The 17,761-nt window shown below is 44.8% G+C and overlaps 1 protein-coding gene across 4 annotated transcripts in view; it reads left to right on the plus strand.

The window, feature by feature from the left end:
• Nucleotides 1-17,761, plus strand: part of SV2B (synaptic vesicle glycoprotein 2B) — a 211,549-nt gene that overhangs the window by 146,091 nt on the left and 47,697 nt on the right. For 3 of the 4 annotated variants that reach the window (XM_045448723.1, XM_045448721.1, XM_045448722.1), the window contains exons 3-4: nucleotides 15,677-15,857; nucleotides 16,197-16,348. The exons of the other annotated variant lie outside the window; for it this stretch is intronic. In XM_045448723.1, the coding sequence (XP_045304679.1) occupies nucleotides 15,677-15,857; nucleotides 16,197-16,348 (333 nt within the window). The remainder of the gene's footprint in view (nucleotides 1-15,676; nucleotides 15,858-16,196; nucleotides 16,349-17,761) is intronic. 4 annotated transcript variants of the gene reach the window in all.

The following is a 17,761-nucleotide window of genomic DNA, read 5'->3' on the forward strand; positions in this document are numbered from 1 at the left end:
AACCAAGCCCCAAGAGGAAGTGAGTTGGTCGAGGTCATGTACTCTGAGAGTGGGACCTGGGACCCCTGCCTACTGGCACAGAGCTCTTGCCTCTGCACCAAGTAATCTTGCCTTTTGGTCTTAAGGAAGACTATACAAATCAATCAGATGATCTTTTCTCTGTATGACTTCTTTTTTAGGAGGCAGTATATGTTTAGGATACACTCAGTTGCCAATAGCAATGGCTTTGAATCATAGAGATGTTTATCGTTTACTTATCAAGAATTTCCTGACTAGGTGGTCCCGGGGTGGGTTAGTGCTTCACTGATGTCAGGCCATAAGGTCGGGCATCCCTGTCATCCTCCTTTCCTTTTCCTCATGGTCACAAGGTGATCACTGTAGCTGTAAGCTCTATATCCTCCCGTAATGGCTTTCCCAGCAGAAAGTAAGAAGGATGGTGGCAAGGAAGTGCTTCTTCTGCTTTTATTAGGCGCAAAAATATTGCCCAGAAACCTCTGATAACTCCTTGAATAAATCCCTGGCAAGAGGAATTGGATGGAGATGACAATCTTAAGTTAGCTGTGATCCACCCTCTAGGGTTGAGTATGTATGTAGAGGGACAATTGCTCTGAGACTATTTTAATACTGAAACAAAAACCAAGGTTTCTTTAATAGGGAAGGAGAAGGAAAAAGTTTTGTGGGGAATGTGGCCAACAGACTTTACCATGTGCGTAAGTGCTTTAAAGGCAGATGGTGCAGTTATACATCTTGACTACACCGTTAACTGCCTCTATCACTGCAGACAAGTCACTTAACCTCCCTGAACCTTGGCTTCTTTATCTATAAGATTACAATATTATTAGTACTTACCTTACAGAACCACTGTGAGGATTAAATAAGATAATGCAATAAGTAAAGACTTATCACAGTGCCCCATAAGGACCCAATAAATATGAACTTGCTTTGTATATTCTTTATTTTATTTAATAACTCTAAGGAATCAATTATTTGTTGGCTGACTCATTGCTGAATGGCATACAGGTCTTTTTCTCATGGAGCTAACATTTTAGGGGAAGGAGACAGTAAATAAGGTGGTTCTGCTGATCTCCACTCCTCCACTGGCAGGAACAAAGGGGGCTCCAGAGCTCGTTGTGCTCTTGGTACGCCCTCTGATACCTCTTTCTCTCCCGACACTACCAGCCTTGCCAACAAAATTGGTCTCAAAACCATCAGAACTAATTCTGTTATGCCCTTTTATCACTCTATGTGTTGGTCACTATGAGGCGGTCCATATCTCCCAAGCCTTTCTTATCACCTGGATTTGCAGCCCCATACAACATTGCCCATTCCTTTCCTCCCCTCTTCTCTCAATGTCATCCACCTTCTTGCTGTAGCTGAAATGCATCCTCCTGAAGTCTTAGATGGCAGCTGTTTTCTCTCTCACCCTCCACACCCCTCGTACCATTGCTCTTCCATACTTCTCCCTGAAATTTCCAGACCATTCTCCCTTCCTCCTCCCTACACATCCCATGTTTAATCTGTCATTGGGGTGCATTGCCTCCTGCTTATTCTCATAGTCATCTAGTGATCTCTATTTCATCCCCTCATTCCTGGAGGATCTTAGTCTGAGGTCCACTGTCACACTCCAAAACTATTTCCGTTATAATTCTTGGTAATTTCAGTAAGTGCTTTCCAATATCCCTGTTTGTCATTTGTCGAGACCTTCTCCAGTGACACCCCCCACCTCAAGTACTTACCCTCCCGGTCTTACCCAGGTCTTATCATGACTGGTAACTCCAACCCCTTCACAACCCCTGATGTCAAGCACCCCTTCTTCTGTCTTCAGCTCACTCCGCCTAGTTCTCCCTCCCTACTCCCCCCAGCTGTTCAGCCTCAGGGACACCTTCAGCCATTGGTCTGTCTGTCACCACCCTCTTGTCCTCACCCCATTTTTCACTGAGCTTAAACTCTGTGGACCAGAATCATCCCCATTCCCTGTGTACACCATCAACTTCCATGTACATCTTTTACTCTGCTGTGTTACCCAAATCTGGTCACCTCAAACTCATCATCAGCCAGTCCCCAGACCCTGGAACTGAACATGGCTGATGAGATGCACACAGTGCTGTCCACTGGCCTCACTTTAAATTCATGATCAGCAACCTCAAGGGGCCCTTTGTGCTGCCAGCTGTCATCCTCCATTTCCATGAACTGCTTACTTTCCCCTGCCCCTAGGTGACTATTCTGTTCCTTATCCATTGCTGCCAATTCCCAGAATCTCCTCCCCATCCTTGTCCTCAGTGCAAAGAACTCATTCCTCTTTCGCCGCGGAAACAGAAACCAGAAAAGAAGTCCCACGGCTCTGACCACCACGCCTACCCTGCTAATTGCCTCTGTTTTTACCTTATTCCAGTTGCCGTGGAGGAGCCTTAGTGTGACCTGTCCCTTCTCACACCAGATGCCCATCCCTCCTCACCTCCCCAGGACACTTCTTTCATAATTATCACCTTCTCCTCCTGATCTCTTTTTTCTACCTGTATGGAACCCTCCCATCAGCGCACAAACATCATATAATTTCTCTCATCTTGACCCTACGTGTATCTTTTCTATTCCCTTTTTGGTAAAATTCGCTGAATCCAATTCCTCATTTCTCATTCTCACTGGAACATCTGGGAGTGAGATTCAGTCCCTGCCATTTCATAGAACTGTGCTTGTCTAGATCACTAGTGGCCCCACTTGGCCAATCCAGTGGCCCAATCTCGGTCCTCAGCTTTCTTGACCTGTCAGCAGAACCTGTAACAGTCTACCCCTTCTTCCTTCTTGATACACTTTCTTTATTGGACCTGTAGCTACCACAGTCTTCTAACTTTCCTGCTGCCTGTCCCCTGCTGGTCCTTCCCAGTCTCCATTACTGGCTTCTTATCATGTTTTTGACCCTTAACCATTGGAACATTTCAGTGCTCAGTCCTGGAATCTCTTCTCTATTGCCCTTCCTTTGGGGATCTCTTTGTCTCTGCTTTAAATGCCATCTATTTGCTTGACCCTACCTTGAAAACATATCCAGAATCCAGCCACTCCCTACCATTTCCACTGCTCCCCACCACCCTGGCCCACCCCATTGGCATCACTCACTTGGAATATATGTAATGGTCTTCTAACTGGCCTATATGATTCCACCTTTGGAAGGAGAGTCACTGTGACTGGGTGGTCAGGGAAGGGCTCTCAGAGCCTAGGGCTGGAGTATAAGAAGGAGCCACCCATGCAAAGATACGAATAAAGAATATACTAAGTAGGACAAAAAGCAAACAGTGTGAAGATTCTAGGGTGAGAAAGAACACAGATCATCACTACCCAGGGGGTAATGGATGCGTGATAAAAAGGCAAATAGCAACTTAGGACAAATTGTCAAAGGAATAGAAAAATTAAGAGATCTGAACCATGGGAAACATTTTAATAAAGATGTGAATACTCTCATTCCTAATATACTACTAAAACCTGCACTGCTCTTTGTCACATGGAGTTCTCAAACAGTGGATAAAAATAATTGCTTTGCCAGTAACATGTTTTAAAAAGCAAAGAATTTTATTTAGAAATCCAGATTTCTGATGCTTTTTGAAATTGTAGAAATAGCATCTATATTCTACAACACAGCAATCGGCTAAAGTTGGGTATGGCTGCTCCCTTTAGGTGGGCATGTATTTCCGAGTCTCTGCCATTCCTTACAAGGTATGTCTGGGGAGCTTCACTCTTTTCCCTGCCTGGCCCTTGTAGGTGTGACCCTGAGGCCAGGAGGTGAAAAGATTTTATCATTTTGGATATTGAGAAGGATTCAGAAGACTCCACTGAGTATGGTCAAATAAGGCTTTTATTTAAAGGCAAAGGCCACGGTGGAGCAATGGAAGATCATATAGGTAAGCATTGGGGATTCAAGAGACATCCAGGCACAGTCTATCCAGGGTCCTTCTTATTCCCATATAGACCTATCTCTAGATTGAACCACCAAGGTCTGTGCAAGAAATCTTCACTCTGGGAGAGCTCAAGATAGAAGTTCCCACAGGGACTTTCATGTCCCTTTGGTCTTATGATCAAGCCCTGACCGACCAGTGATACCACCGAAAATCATTAGTAAACAAACTGGCCCCAGGGTTGCCAGGGGAGTTTCAGACTTTAAACAGCACCTGATAAATACCATTGCCCTTATCTTGCCCAGAAGTCAGAGCCAATATCCAGGTGTCTCTAAAGATAAACATAGATCTTTTCCAGTCTGGCTGCAAATCAAGTCTATCCTAATAAAGAAGATAATGTGCTTTGAAGACAAGGTAGCCCACTTTGGTATAGAGACATTGTACCAAAAAGGCAGCTGAGTTCTGGAAGATCATGGGTTTGACTTCTGCCAATAACCAGCTGCATCACCTTCTGGTCCCTTGGGGTGAAGCTCAGCCCTGCTCCCACCCCACTGGCCATCTGCTTGTTGTAAGACAGCCAAGTACAGCTATCAGCCTCTTTCCACTTACCGGCTTGCCAGAGTTCTTGCCGTGTCTCCTCTCTGGCCCTTGCCCTGATCCACCCCTTCTCCTTTATTTCTACCTCTTTATTTCTGATGGACTGAGTTTTTTGAAAGCACAGGGCAAGGATTTATTTATCTTTATGCCGCTCTTCCGGGTTCACTGACATGCGGAGAATGGGGCTTAGCAAATTTCCTTGTGAAGACTTTGGTTTCCTCTCCTGCTCTTTTATCAACCATTCCCGTCTCAGACTCTGGCTCTTGGCTGTACTGTCCATGACTGGCCTTATTGTGGTTCCCCTGAACGGGTCCACCCTCTAGAAACCACCACAATGGCAGTCCCAACTTTTTCTTTAGTGGAATGGCCAAGGGATCACCCAGTCTCACTGGGTAATGATCACTTCTGAGATGCCCACAGTACATACCTCCCTTCACTGGCTTTGGCCCAGGTGACACCCTCTGTCACCTGCCTCACCTCCTCTCACCTGCTGTGGGAGGTGTCCAGAGGGAAGCTTTGCTTTTCTAAGAGATTTCTAGTGTGGTCATATGTGAACAAGGCAATTTCAAGATTCTCACAGTATTCTCAGGAATTTTTTTTTTTTTTAAGAGAGAGATAGAGAGCAAGCAGAGGAGGGGCAGAGAGAGAGAGAGAGAGGGAGAGAGAGAATCCCAAGCAGGCTCTGCACTGCCAGTGCAGAGCCTGACTTGGGGCTCAAACTCCTGAACTGTGAGAACATAACGTGAGCCAGAACCAAGAGTCAGATGCCTACCCAACTGAGCCACCTGGGCACCCCTGTCAGGAAATACTTTTTGAGGCCTCTTGTGTCCAGTGTGAGAGAAGATTAAGGGAAGTGACAAGTACCACTGCCCCAGGGCTAGTGGACAGAAACCTCACCAGTGACCTGATTCCTTTCTGTTACAGTTGCTCCCACCATGGCTGTGGGCCTGTCTTCTACTCACCAAAGACATGGCCTCGTCTGCTCACAGGTTCATGGCTTGACCCAGAATATTGCGTGTAGCTTAAGCTTGATCACACACTGCTGGGAGGGTGAAGTCTCCAGGCTGCCTTGCAGCATCTTTATTTCCCATAAGTATGGTTGGAGAGAGAACCCTTCCCTGATTTAAGGTGCTACCCTTATGCTATGTTGCTGAAGCAAGGGACTTCTGTCCCTCAGACCCCCCAGTCTGTCTGCAGACTTCCATCTCTGGACCTGTTAGGCACACGCAGAACCTAGAACTTCCAGAAGTGATAATTCTACTCTTCCATAGGGTTGGGGCTTCTCCTGAGCTGAGGGGCCAGACCTGAGGGGGTGTGTTGAATCCTCAGGCAGAGTGACAAAGGCCTTATCCAACCCAGGTGTCCTTGAATGGTACTGGTGTGTCTTTTCTTGGGGGTTTCTCCATACATTGATGAGCTGGTCACTCAGATTTCTTCCATCAGATATCAGAAAACTTTATTAGCTATTTTTAAATTGTGGTCAGAGAGGAAAACTCTTAACTTCAGTTTCTTCATCTGTTCATCTGTTAATTTTTTTTAATGTTTATTTATGTTTGAGAGAAAGAGAGAAAGAGAGGGGGTGGGCAGAGAGAGAGGGAGGGAGAGAATCCCAAACAGGCCCTGCACTGTCAGCACAGAGCCAGATGTGGGGCTTGAACCCAAGAACTGAGCCAAAATCAAGAGTTGGATGCTTAACCGGCTGAGCCACCCAGGTGCCCCTCTTCATCTGTTAAATAAAGATATTAATAATTCCCTCACACGGTTGGAATGACAAACTGAAATTATTACATATGTCACCTGGTATAGTACTTAGGACACAGTAGGAGCTAAACAGATACCGGTTCCTTTGCCCCTTCCTTTTTCCTCTGCCCACTTATTTCTAAGTATCTTGTGTGACAGTTAGGAAAGAGTCCCAGCTTCCAATAGATTAGGAAAGTGAACCTACCTCCAAAGATTCATTCACTTGAGTTTATTGGACACATAAAGTACTAGAAAAGTCCAACACAGTAATTGCCAGATTGTTTTCCACTTGACAAGTTGTTCAAGCCAAACCTTTTTGGTGCCAAGTACCTGGATCCAAAAGAAAGCATATACTCATCCCAGAAGTTTCCAAGCATCCAGATGTCATATACACACGGTGCTTGGCTGACTTAACCTAACACATCTGATTTCATGGAGGTGTGCAAACAGATACCCTGATGTCCTTCTGTGACTTAATACCAAAGTGAGACTTCACTAGGGGGTTCCTGCATATGTTAAATCTTTATCAAATTTACCTCCCAGACCCTAGTCTAAGACAATATTGCCCTTCAAGGAGGTATATTTGGTTGAATAATAAAGAAATGGAAAGGAAATCGTTCATTTGGGAGGTGCTCCTTTTGATCCCTGCAAAGTATACGTGTACAGTCCAACAAATAAGGTGTTGTACAGAAAGGGAGCTCAGAAGCCTCCCAGGATAATTAATGCATTTAATTTCTATGTATTCAAGCAAAAAAAAAAAAAAAAAGTTCAAAATGGCTTCTTAGTCCTTGGTTCATTGTACACTTCACCCTGCTGCCTCGGATGCTCAGAGAGTATATTCTGTTTACATGAAAAGCATCTCTAGAGATGGCAAGAGTGTGATATGTACCAGCTCTCTGGAAGGAAATTTGGCCACAAACTCTTTGAGCCTGTTTGACCTCATAGTTTCGTTTCTTGGAATCAATTCTGAGCAAATGACCGGCAACACAGACAGAGACATATGTACAAACATGTTCTCTGTAGGGATATTTATCAAATGGAAAAGTAGGTTATGAGACTTGCAATACAGAACGATCTCAACCATATAAATGCAGTGTGTAGTTGTATGTGTACAAATAGAAATACAAAGACAGAAACATGCTAACAACAGCTTTGGGTGGGCGGCATGATGGAGGGTTTTTGCCTCCACTTTTATACAGTTTTGGGTGTGTGTGTGTGTGTGTGTATATATATATATTTGTATTTTTCATATTTTTCTATTGTGATTATGAATTATTTTATTTATTTCTGGAACAAATATTAATGGAGTGCTTCCTATGTGCCAAACTCTGAGCTGGGTGCTAGAGACGTAGCACTCAAACAAAACCAACACAATCCCTTCCTCCAGGAGTTGACAGATGTTGAACAAATACATGTGTGAGAGCAAACAGACATATGTGATAGGGAAGAAGGAAGAATATATTGCAGAAATACCAGCAGAGAGGACAGAATTGCATTTGGAACAGGGGCTAGAGAACTATAACCTGTTTTTGTTTTTACATATTTTTATTTATTTTTTTTTTTTAATTTTTTTCTTTTCAACGTTTATTTATTTTTGGGACAGAGAGAGACAGAGCATGAACGGGGGAGGGGCAGAGAGAGAAGGAGACACAGAATCGGAAACAGGCTCCAGGCTCTGAGCCATCAGCCCAGAGCCTGACGAGCGGCTCGAACTCACGGACCGCGAGATCGTGACCTGGCTGAAGTCGGATGCTTAACCGACTGCGCCACCCAGGCGCCCTACATATTTTTAAAAATGTTTTATTTATTTTGAGAGAGAGAGAGAGAGCAAGAGAGCATGAGCAGGGGAGTGGCAGACACAGGGGGAGAGAGGGAATCCCAAGCAGGCTCTGTACTGTCAGCACAGAGCCCGACACAGGGCTCGAACTCAGGAACCGAGAAATCATGACCTTAGCCAAGATCAAGAGCCCAACGCTCAACCAACTGAGCCACCCAGGTGCCCCTGTTTTTACGTTTTTAAAGGACTGTAAAGAAAAATAGGAAGAAGAAGAAGATGTTAAAGAGCTATAGGACATCTGCAAAGTAAACTATTTTTACAAGAGAAATGTTTTTTTCTCTGCCCCTTGACAGAAAAAGTTTGCTGAGTCCTACTTTGGAACATCAGGAGGCCTCTCTAAGGAGATGGCAATAAATCTGGGCACTTACCCACGAGTTAGCAAAAAGAAAAAAAAAAAAATTCCCAACAAAGTCTTATTAGAGGAAACTCAGAAAATGTTTTAGTTAAAAAAAGCTTTTTTATTGGGAATCTGGCTCCTTCTGCAGGTAAGGAGGGAGGTACATTTAAAGGACATGCTACTATAAATAAGTTTCTTCTGCCAGTCTATGTCCTTTTACCTCAAATGCCTTTAATATATGGTGGGTTTGACTTTAAAATACCGCCAACTTATTTTCATGTTTCTAATCCCGTGGCTTTCTTAGGTCACAGCCAGCTCCACGCTGCACCACTCCGAACGACAGTCGCAACTTGTATTAATTGTGCATTTACTTCTGTGCCAGGCGTCCTGCTAGGTACTCTCCATCCACTGTGCCATGCAATCCTAACAACTCCACAGGATGAGCACATTATCTGACTTTTGCAAAGAAGGAGCAACTATCAGAGAAGCCGAATGGGTCGCCCGTGGTCATGTTGCGGGTAATTCGTGAAGCCAGGGCTAAGAGCTGGCTCATCTCACTTTCAAGACGGGGCTCTTTCTCTTATGGCCCCTCCTTCTTCCATGGAGGCCTAATTCATTTCCTGTGTGGTGTTCTCACTATTAAGAGCCCTTCTCGCTCTACCACATTCCCCTCCTTTTGCCCCCATTCCCCCGACTCTGCAAGTAGCCATCGTGGTTTTTAATTTCCTTAAAACCTCAGTGTATTGGGCGGCAGATTTTCTTAATATGCCACTGAGCTTGTTGAGTGGAACTGAAGGGCGATACTCTCTAGCCTTCTAGCTAGTCCCTTATCTGCTGCGTGCTAAAGTAATTTTTGATAACTCCATTGCATTTCAATTTTCCAAATTTATTGTCTTAATTTCCTCTGCTAAAGACAGATTTTAAATGGGTTTAATAGCACAGCCATTTCAGAGGCATCGTTAATTTTCTATTTCTCTTCTCTGTGGATCAGCCTTTCTTCCGTCCATTTCTTCCCTGTCATAGCCTCCCAAAAAAGTGCAGGGGAGGAAAATCTTCCCTCCGCCCTCCCTGGCTGGAAGCCCTGTGAATTAAAGTGACAAAAGACAGATTAACAAGAGGAAAGCAGCTTATTAGCATGTGCAATACACGCACACACACAGAAGCACTCCAAAGGGATGGTTAGGACTTTGCCTTAGCATTTTCCCAAAGGACAATACATTTGTAGAGAAGAAACAAGTCCCAGGGGAAGGCAAGAAAGCCTTCCAGGGCTGGCAAATGGTGCAAACTAATGGAAGATAAGGTTGTTGCAGTAAGGTTTGTTATGTTGATGCCTCTTGGTGCTGTCCCTGAGCTGGTAAGAGTCTATGGTGATTACAATCCCAAACCCGTTTTTTAGGCAAATGTGAGGGAGGGCACAGAGCTCTCTTTTGGAGTCTGCTGTTTCTCAGCTGTCATCAGCTCAAAATAACCCTTCAACCAAAGTGGCTTATTTTGGGGGCAGCATATCTTGACCGCTACCACAGCATTTTGAGAAGCGTTTCTTATTCTTTCTAGTTCCTCCTTTTGCCGTGGACAGTGGGTAGCAAAAGCACCAGGCTCGGAGCCAGGAGACCAGAGGTGTGGTGCCAGCAGGTTCTGGGCCAGCAGGGAACTTCCAGAAGAGTCACTGACCTTATCTGGGGCTTGGAGTCCTCTTCTACTAAAGCTGAGTTGCTGGAGTCAATATCCAATCTCTGAGATGCATCAATTTGCCGATGTGTCTGGATCGGTCAGGGCGTGGTCAGCAGACAGACATCGTAGCAGTTATTGGAACAGAGAGAATTTAATATAAAGAATTATTAGCTGGGTGAGTGAAATGTGTTTATAAAATGTACTGAGATAATGAATGCAGGGAGCAGGTACCACCGTGGGACTGGGGGAGTAAAGTAAAAAGATCCGCATTATTGTAACTGCAGGGCTCAGAGGAGGAAACCCGAGGAGCCATAACTCAGATCTCTGGAGACGGGACCCTGCCTGGCCGGTGTTGGTGTGGGAGGGGAGGAAAGGGCAGGATGTGGCTGGTTCTGCTAATTGCATTCAGTGGCTCCTGTGGAAAGGCATTGCTGCTTCCTGCTGATGGATGCTGGGGTGGAATTTACAGGAGCAGAAACCTCGGGTCCCTTCTTCTTGCTCCAGCCTTTCAGCCTCTCTCTCTAGTGCCCCCTATTGGCAGAGGCCCAGCAGGGACTGTCTGGCAGAGCATAGGTGTTTGTGGACAAAGTAGGAGCTGGAAGGGTGGCTTCGGGGCTGAGTGACAATAGCTTAATAAGTGGCACAATGTTCATCGCTGAGATTGCACACTGCTAGTCTAGAAGCTACTTTTGGCCACTGGCCAAAGTCTGGTCTGTAGACATGTTTTGTGTGGCATTCACAATAGTTGACCTAAACATTTGTGTCTGGGCTTATTTAAAAAAATTTTTTTAATGTTTACTTATTTATTTTGAGAGAGAGAGAGAGAGAGAGAGAGAATGAGCAGGGGAGGGGCAGAGCAGGGGAGGGGCAGAGAAACAAGGAGAGAGAATCCCAAGGAGGCTCTTCACTGTCAGCACAAAGCCCGATGTGGAGCTTGAACTCACGAACCGTGAGATCATGACCTGAGCTGAAATCAAGAGTCGGACACTTAAACCGATTGAGCCACCCAGGCGCCCCTATCTGGGTTTATTTTTTAAATCTGAATATGTTCTTCCTGGGAAATCCACACACTTTCATTGTTCATGATTTATATTTAAAAAAAAATGAATAGGAAGGCAGTTTGGAAACCAGTGATCAGTTTACACATGTGGTGGTAGGGCCCTTAGAGGGTGTGAGAATATTCTCCCAAATCTCACAACCAGTGAATGAGATTTTGTGGTTCTAAGGCCAGGATTCTCATCACTGCCTGTCAGTGTGCTCCCAGGAGGATGGGTGAGCTCTGGTCTGCCACTCCTCAAAGTGTGGTCCTCGGATCAGCAACACTAGTCTTGTCAGAAATGCAGAATGTCAGGCCCTGCCCCAGACTTACTGAATCATACCTGATTTTTTTTTAATTAAAAAAAATTTTTTTAATGTTTATTTTTGAGAGAGAGAGAGAGGGAAAGACAGAGACAGAGAGAGACAGAGACAGAGTGTGAGCAGGGGAGGGGCAGAGACAGAGGGAGACACAGAATCCAAAGCAGGCTCCAGGCTCTGAGCTGTCAGCACAGAGCCCTATGCGGGGCTTGAACCCACGAACTGTGAGATCATGACCTGAGCTGAGGTCAGATGCTTAACTCACTGAGCTGCCCAGGTGCCCCTGAGTCAGTAACTGATTTTACTGCGATCCCGTCATGCTTTCCGTGTGCACAGTAGCATCTGAGACATGCCGAAGATAGCTTTATAGAACAAAGAGAAGCAAACATTAATTGGATGTTACTGTTTTCCTTTGGGGTAGGGCCAGAGTATGAAGTGTACAGGTTGGTTCTCAGCAAGTCTCCTGACAATTATTCTGATTTCCCTCCTCCCTTCCTCCTGATTTACAGGCCCCCACACACGATGCAAACAGCTACATGCACACATATAACCCCATGTGCATGCATGCCTACATGATATGCATTCTCTCTCCCTCTCTCCTCTCTCTCTCTCTCTCTCTCTGTCTCTCACACACACACACACACACACTCACTCATGAGCCATTATCATGTGGCCTCTGTTCTCCCCCGCCCGGCCCGAATCCCTCACCTCGCTCCCCGCTGTGCACTGTGCTCTACTCACACTGATCTACTTGGACACAGTTGCCCGAACATATCAGGTGCCCCCTTCGCCTCCTCAGTCTTGTGCGCATGCTGCCTGCCACTGCCTGTGATTCACACGCCCAGTGACCAAGATGGAAACCTGACCATCAGCTCAATGTCTGGCTCTTAGAAGCCTTCCCAGGTTGAGTAAGGTGTATTCAGGCTGCGCTCATTCTCTGCGTTTGTATAACACCGAACACACACCTTTCATGGAACATTCTTTCTCACTAGGAGATAATCGTATAATTTATGGTTTATCTCCTTGAAAGGAAGGAACCTTGCCCCACTTAGCAAGCAGTTCTGAGGAGGAGCAAACAAGGAAGGAAGAAACTAATACAGAGCTAGTAAGTCTGACCGATGCTTATCTGTGAAGAACAATAAAGCGTAGTGGTTAAACATCGACTCTGAGGTTGGGATTCCCAGATCAAAATCTTGGTACTTCTGCTAGTTGTCTGACCTTCCGGAACTACTTTAGCTCTCTGTAAATCAGTTTTCTTCCCTATAAAACAGTAATGGTATCTGTGGGGTTGTTGTGAACATTAAAGGGGATCAACTATGCCAGTAAAATGCTTTGCATGAAGCCTGGCTGGTGGTGAGCGCTCACTCTTGTGTTTGCCAGCTGGGTACTATGATGTGATATGTTAGGTTCTTATGATCTATTGCTGTATAACCTGTGGGCTTAAAGCACCCGTAGCATTTCCTTTGCAATTTGGGCAGGACTCTCCTCCTCCCTCCCTCCCTTCCTTACAACATCTGCTCTTTATTCCAAAACATTTATTGACCAGGTATCATGAGAGAACCACAAGGCATTTGTTGGCTGAATGAGATATTGGAAATTCTTGACAAGAAGTTGTGCTGAGGCCAACGCAGTTTGGAAGCTGAACAGACCTAACTTGGAAAAAGACGTTCCCTCTCTGCTCTTATCTGGAAGTCCTAAATTACCAAGTATAAGGGCTTGTGTAAAACCCCACTCTAAGTTGGGCCAGTGGTGATAGCCCAGCAGTCTACCTGGAAAGTGGGGGGAAGGGCGGGGCATCTCAGGTGTGGGGCTCCTGAACGTGGCAATTATGTTAGGTGGGTTACCTAAGTCAGAGGAAGTAGAACCCAGTTCTTTCCTGGCAAGAACCTGGTTGGGCATGGATGGAGTTTGGGTCTTTTCCAATTGGTTAAGGTATTGGATGCTAATTGGAAATTAGCATGGGGGCCAGGATCTCAGGACCAGGCACAAGGAAGTTATGTGGACTGGAAAGGCCGGGTGAAAGTATCAGGGAGGCTGCAGGCTGACCCTCACTTGGGCTTGTGTAGTGGGATTCTGGGGTCATAGCCACAGAAGATGGTTTTAAGATACCCTCATGGTGAGTAAGGCAGTTCTGTTGGACATAGCTCACAATGGCTAAGAACTGAGCAAGATTAAGTCTACAGGGAACCAGATGATGGAGATCCTTAGTTGCTCAGGTCTGGGGAACAGATACACTCATAGTCTAGCAGAGCATACTGACCGACACATCATTTCCATACGGCATGACATATACTGTGAGTTGGGTTTGCAGTCTTGACTCATTTTCTGAAACACAAGTGTGGGTGACTTAATATTAGTGGGAAATTGCTCGCTACATTTTCTGGGCTTTGGGCTGGGAACTGGTGAAACAGGGAGGAGGAGTTATCCTCATTCTATTACTTGTCTGTGGATCCTCCGAGTGTACAGAGAAATGGCAGATTTGAACACAGGCTTGGCAATTTACCCTAGACATCCCCATGGTTGATTTCCTTTAGGTCTTTGCCTAAATGTCCTGTCTCAATGAGAACTTCCTGAACCATCTTATTTAAAATCTCCACCTCCCACCCTGGCTCTCCTGGTTCCCTTCCTTCCCATTATTTTTCTCTATGACTCTTATCAGCCACCTACCAACTGTATATTTTACTCATTTATTATTTCTTTTCCCCAATTGGAACGTAAGCTCTACGAAGGCCAAGATTTTCAGGTGTTTGTACCTCACTGTATGCCCAGTAACTAAAAGAATGCTTACCTAATAATAGGCATTTAATATATACTGTAGACTCATAGGCATATTTCACGAAGTAACAGCATATACAGAAACGTAAAAGGAAATAGCATCTTCCATGGCTTTGAGGTGTGTAAAGGCTGAAAGTGACAATACAGGTGAGTGAAAAAAATCTTAATGAACACCATTGACAACACCAAAGCTATCATTTCTTTTCATCTCATGGAATAAAATGATAAAAGAAAGAACTCTGTCATGGGGAAGATAAGACAGAGCGTAGTTAAATCTCTCCTTTTGGGGACCAGCCTTCAAGTTAATCAGCTAATTGAAGCTCTTTGCTTTCTGTTGGCCCTTCCTGGCACACACCTGCAGAAATAAAGCATCTGCAGATCCAGAAGCTTCCTTTCTGTGAAAGACAGTTTGTGTTCACCATTTGGTTTCCAGTCAAGGCCGGGTGAAAGGATACTTATGTAATCTGTATTCCATATTTTGACTTTGTGAAGGATGGTCTGCAAAGTTTCCTTCACAGGTGTGGTAAATCACATCAGGACTTAGCACAGGCATTGATAATTAGTAAGCCCTCAATATTTAGTAGGAAGACATTATCCACATGCTTCTGGGGATGTGCCATGACCGTGAAGATGCTGACTTTCACTGCAATACCATAAACATGTCAATAGCAATATATTTATAGGATATCTTAAATTAACCAATCTTATTATTAGAAGGGAAGTAAAGTTACATGTGATAAAGAAAGGATGCTCATCGCTGGGCTCTTATTACCCTAAGAAATCTGAACATTGGTTGTAGCTTGGAGATGGTCTTTTTTGGGGGGAATAATAACATAGCCAGTCTTATGGGTAGTTGGCATTTTTCACTCACACCCTTTTCTTCCTTCCCATGTTCCTTATAACCTTTTGGTCACACTTTCTCCTTGAAATTCTCTCTTTAAACATAACCCTGCAGGTAAGGATTTTTATCACACAGTCCTTTCTTCCTTCCTTCCTTCCTTCCTTCCTTCCTTCCTTCCTTCCTTCCTTCCTTCCTTTCTCTTTCTTTCTTTTTCTTTTTTCTTTCTTTCTTCCTTTCCTTCTTTCTTTCTCTTTCTTTCTTTCTTTCTTTCTTTCTTTCTTTCTTTCTTTCTTTCTTTCTTAAAAATAAAATGACAGCACTACCTTCTGCGGATTATGCCTCTAAAAGAGTCATCTTCAAGAAGGGTACATCAGACCCAGCTATGGTTGATCTATTTTAGTATGTGCACATATGTGGCAACCTGTGAGGCTAGTTTTTCAAATGGCATTCCTAAGAATTTGAATTCATACATCACTTCTAATTTGCCATGAACATCTGTTATAGTCCACCTTTTATGTCTGTGACGCAGACTCTCTAGAACACATAAAAAGGGGCATTGGATTTTCTAGAACATTGCATGGTTTCTAATGTCTTGTCTTTTCTCTCCACCCTGTCTTGTCTTTCCCCCCACCTTGCAGGGGTGATAGTCTACCTAGGAATGATGGCGGGGGCCTTCGTGCTGGGGGGCCTGGCCGATAAGCTGGGGAGGAAGAGAGTCCTCAGCATGTCTCTGGCCCTCAACGCCTCCTTCGCCTCTCTCTCCTCCTTCGTGCAGGGATATGGAGCCTTCCTCTTCTGCCGACTCCTCTCAGGCATAGGGTACGCAAACGCAGGGCTTTGCTGGACCCTCATAGACCAGTGTTCCATCCATCCTGGCACTATAGCTCCAAGTGGTACTTCTGGAAAACCTTGGACTGGGTTTTGTGTTTGACTTCCAAGATAGTACATTAAAGCTGAACCTTAGAAAGGGGTTAGGTTGTAAAGTCAGTGTATAAGGTCAAAATAACCTGATACTGGCTTCACCTTAGCCAGTCTTTCAAATTCACTGGGTTACTTTACCACAGAACTTACGGGTGGGGTGTAAGGTGACTAGGTTTCTGCTAAGCCCATTTTTAGTGTATGACTCGATTCTTTCTTTTTGGCATTTTCTTTTTGCAGGATTGGGGGTGCTCTGCCCATTGTTTTTGCCTATTTTTCTGAATTCTTGTCTCGGGAGAAGCGAGGAGAACACCTCAGTTGGCTGGGCATCTTCTGGATGACGGGGGGCATTTATGCATCTGCCATGGCCTGGAGCATCATTCCACACTATGGTGAGTGCACTGCCTTCAAAAAGCCCAGGGATCCTTGTCACTATGGCACCTGCATCCAACAACATTTGCCGTCCTCAACCTTATTCCCCAAGCTCACACACAGTTCCTGTGTGTGACCTTGATCTCTCTATAGAACTTCCAACGCTGGAAGACACATCACTAATTTCAGTACACACAGCTTTCTGGATAGAATACAATCTGTCCTTCCTGCCTCCCTCCCTCTCTCCTTCCTTCTTTTCTTTGTTCTATTTGAAAGAATTTCAACCTTTATCTCCCCAGCCCTCCTCCCCCTAGCAAGTTAGGCTTTGATAACCCCATTTTATAGATTCCATAACAAAAGCAAGAGAAGTTGGTGACTTAGCCAAGGTCACGTCCTGGCATGACCTTGAATCCTGGTGCTCTGCCTGCCCCCTGCTCCCATGCGGTACTCTTGTATACTCTCCATTCTAGTGCCTGCTGTCACTCTTGTTTGGCTGCAGAAGTGGGGCAGCCCTTACAGACAAGGTCTTCGATTCAGCTGGGACAATTTTATTATCCTGGGTAATTGCAAAAACCAGATTCTCTGGACAGAGACCTGGCAGTGTTTACTTTCACAATTGGTTTTGTTAAGAGTAAAGTAGGAAGAACACAGCAGTTTTGATTTCGATTATGTCTTTTAAGCATCCTGGGCAATAAATACCATCAGCGTCCTTAAAATTGTTTTTGGTAAACCCCTGATGATGGGTGAGGCTGTGCCATCATTTAGAATCCTGCAGAACTATAGGGGTAGCAGAGAACTGCCCGAAGCTAACCAACACTTCCCTAGCCATTCACCTCCTTGAAATCTCATCCTCTTTGTGTGTTCTGAGGTGATGGAAGCTCTTGTATATCTTTTTAAGAAGTTCTGGTACAGACACTGCCTACCCTGGATGATGCTGGATTCATTACCCTGGTAATCTGATAAATCCTAAAATCTCATTGTTTTAACATAACAGAAGTTTCTCCCTCTTGTAAAATAGGGCTGATATTCCTGATGTGCAGGTGGCTCTGTTCCATCAGCAATATTGGGGCTCAGACTCTTTCCAGCGTGTGATTGCACCATCTGTAACACGTGGCTTAAAGTCTGCTTGGGGAAAGAGTATGGGCAATTGTATGCGCGTGGTTTTGAAGGGCCAACAGCCCTCTCTGCTTCCATCCCATTGGCCCCAAAACGTGATCACCAATACTGCAAAGGACACTTGGCGATGCAATCTTGCCGTGTGCCCAGCAAGTAGAAGAAACGGGTTTGTGAACGTGGAATCTTTGCCATATCTCGTCTTTGAGAACCCACTGGATTTTCGTATAAGAAACAGAAAAGAAATAGAAACAGGAATAATGAAATCAAGGGATGAAGGGTTTTCCAGAGAATTCTGTCACCAGAAGCAGTTCTCCATC

Source organism: Leopardus geoffroyi, chromosome B3 (assembly GCF_018350155.1).
Source record: "Leopardus geoffroyi isolate Oge1 chromosome B3, O.geoffroyi_Oge1_pat1.0, whole genome shotgun sequence".
NCBI lineage: Eukaryota > Metazoa > Chordata > Mammalia > Carnivora > Felidae > Leopardus > Leopardus geoffroyi.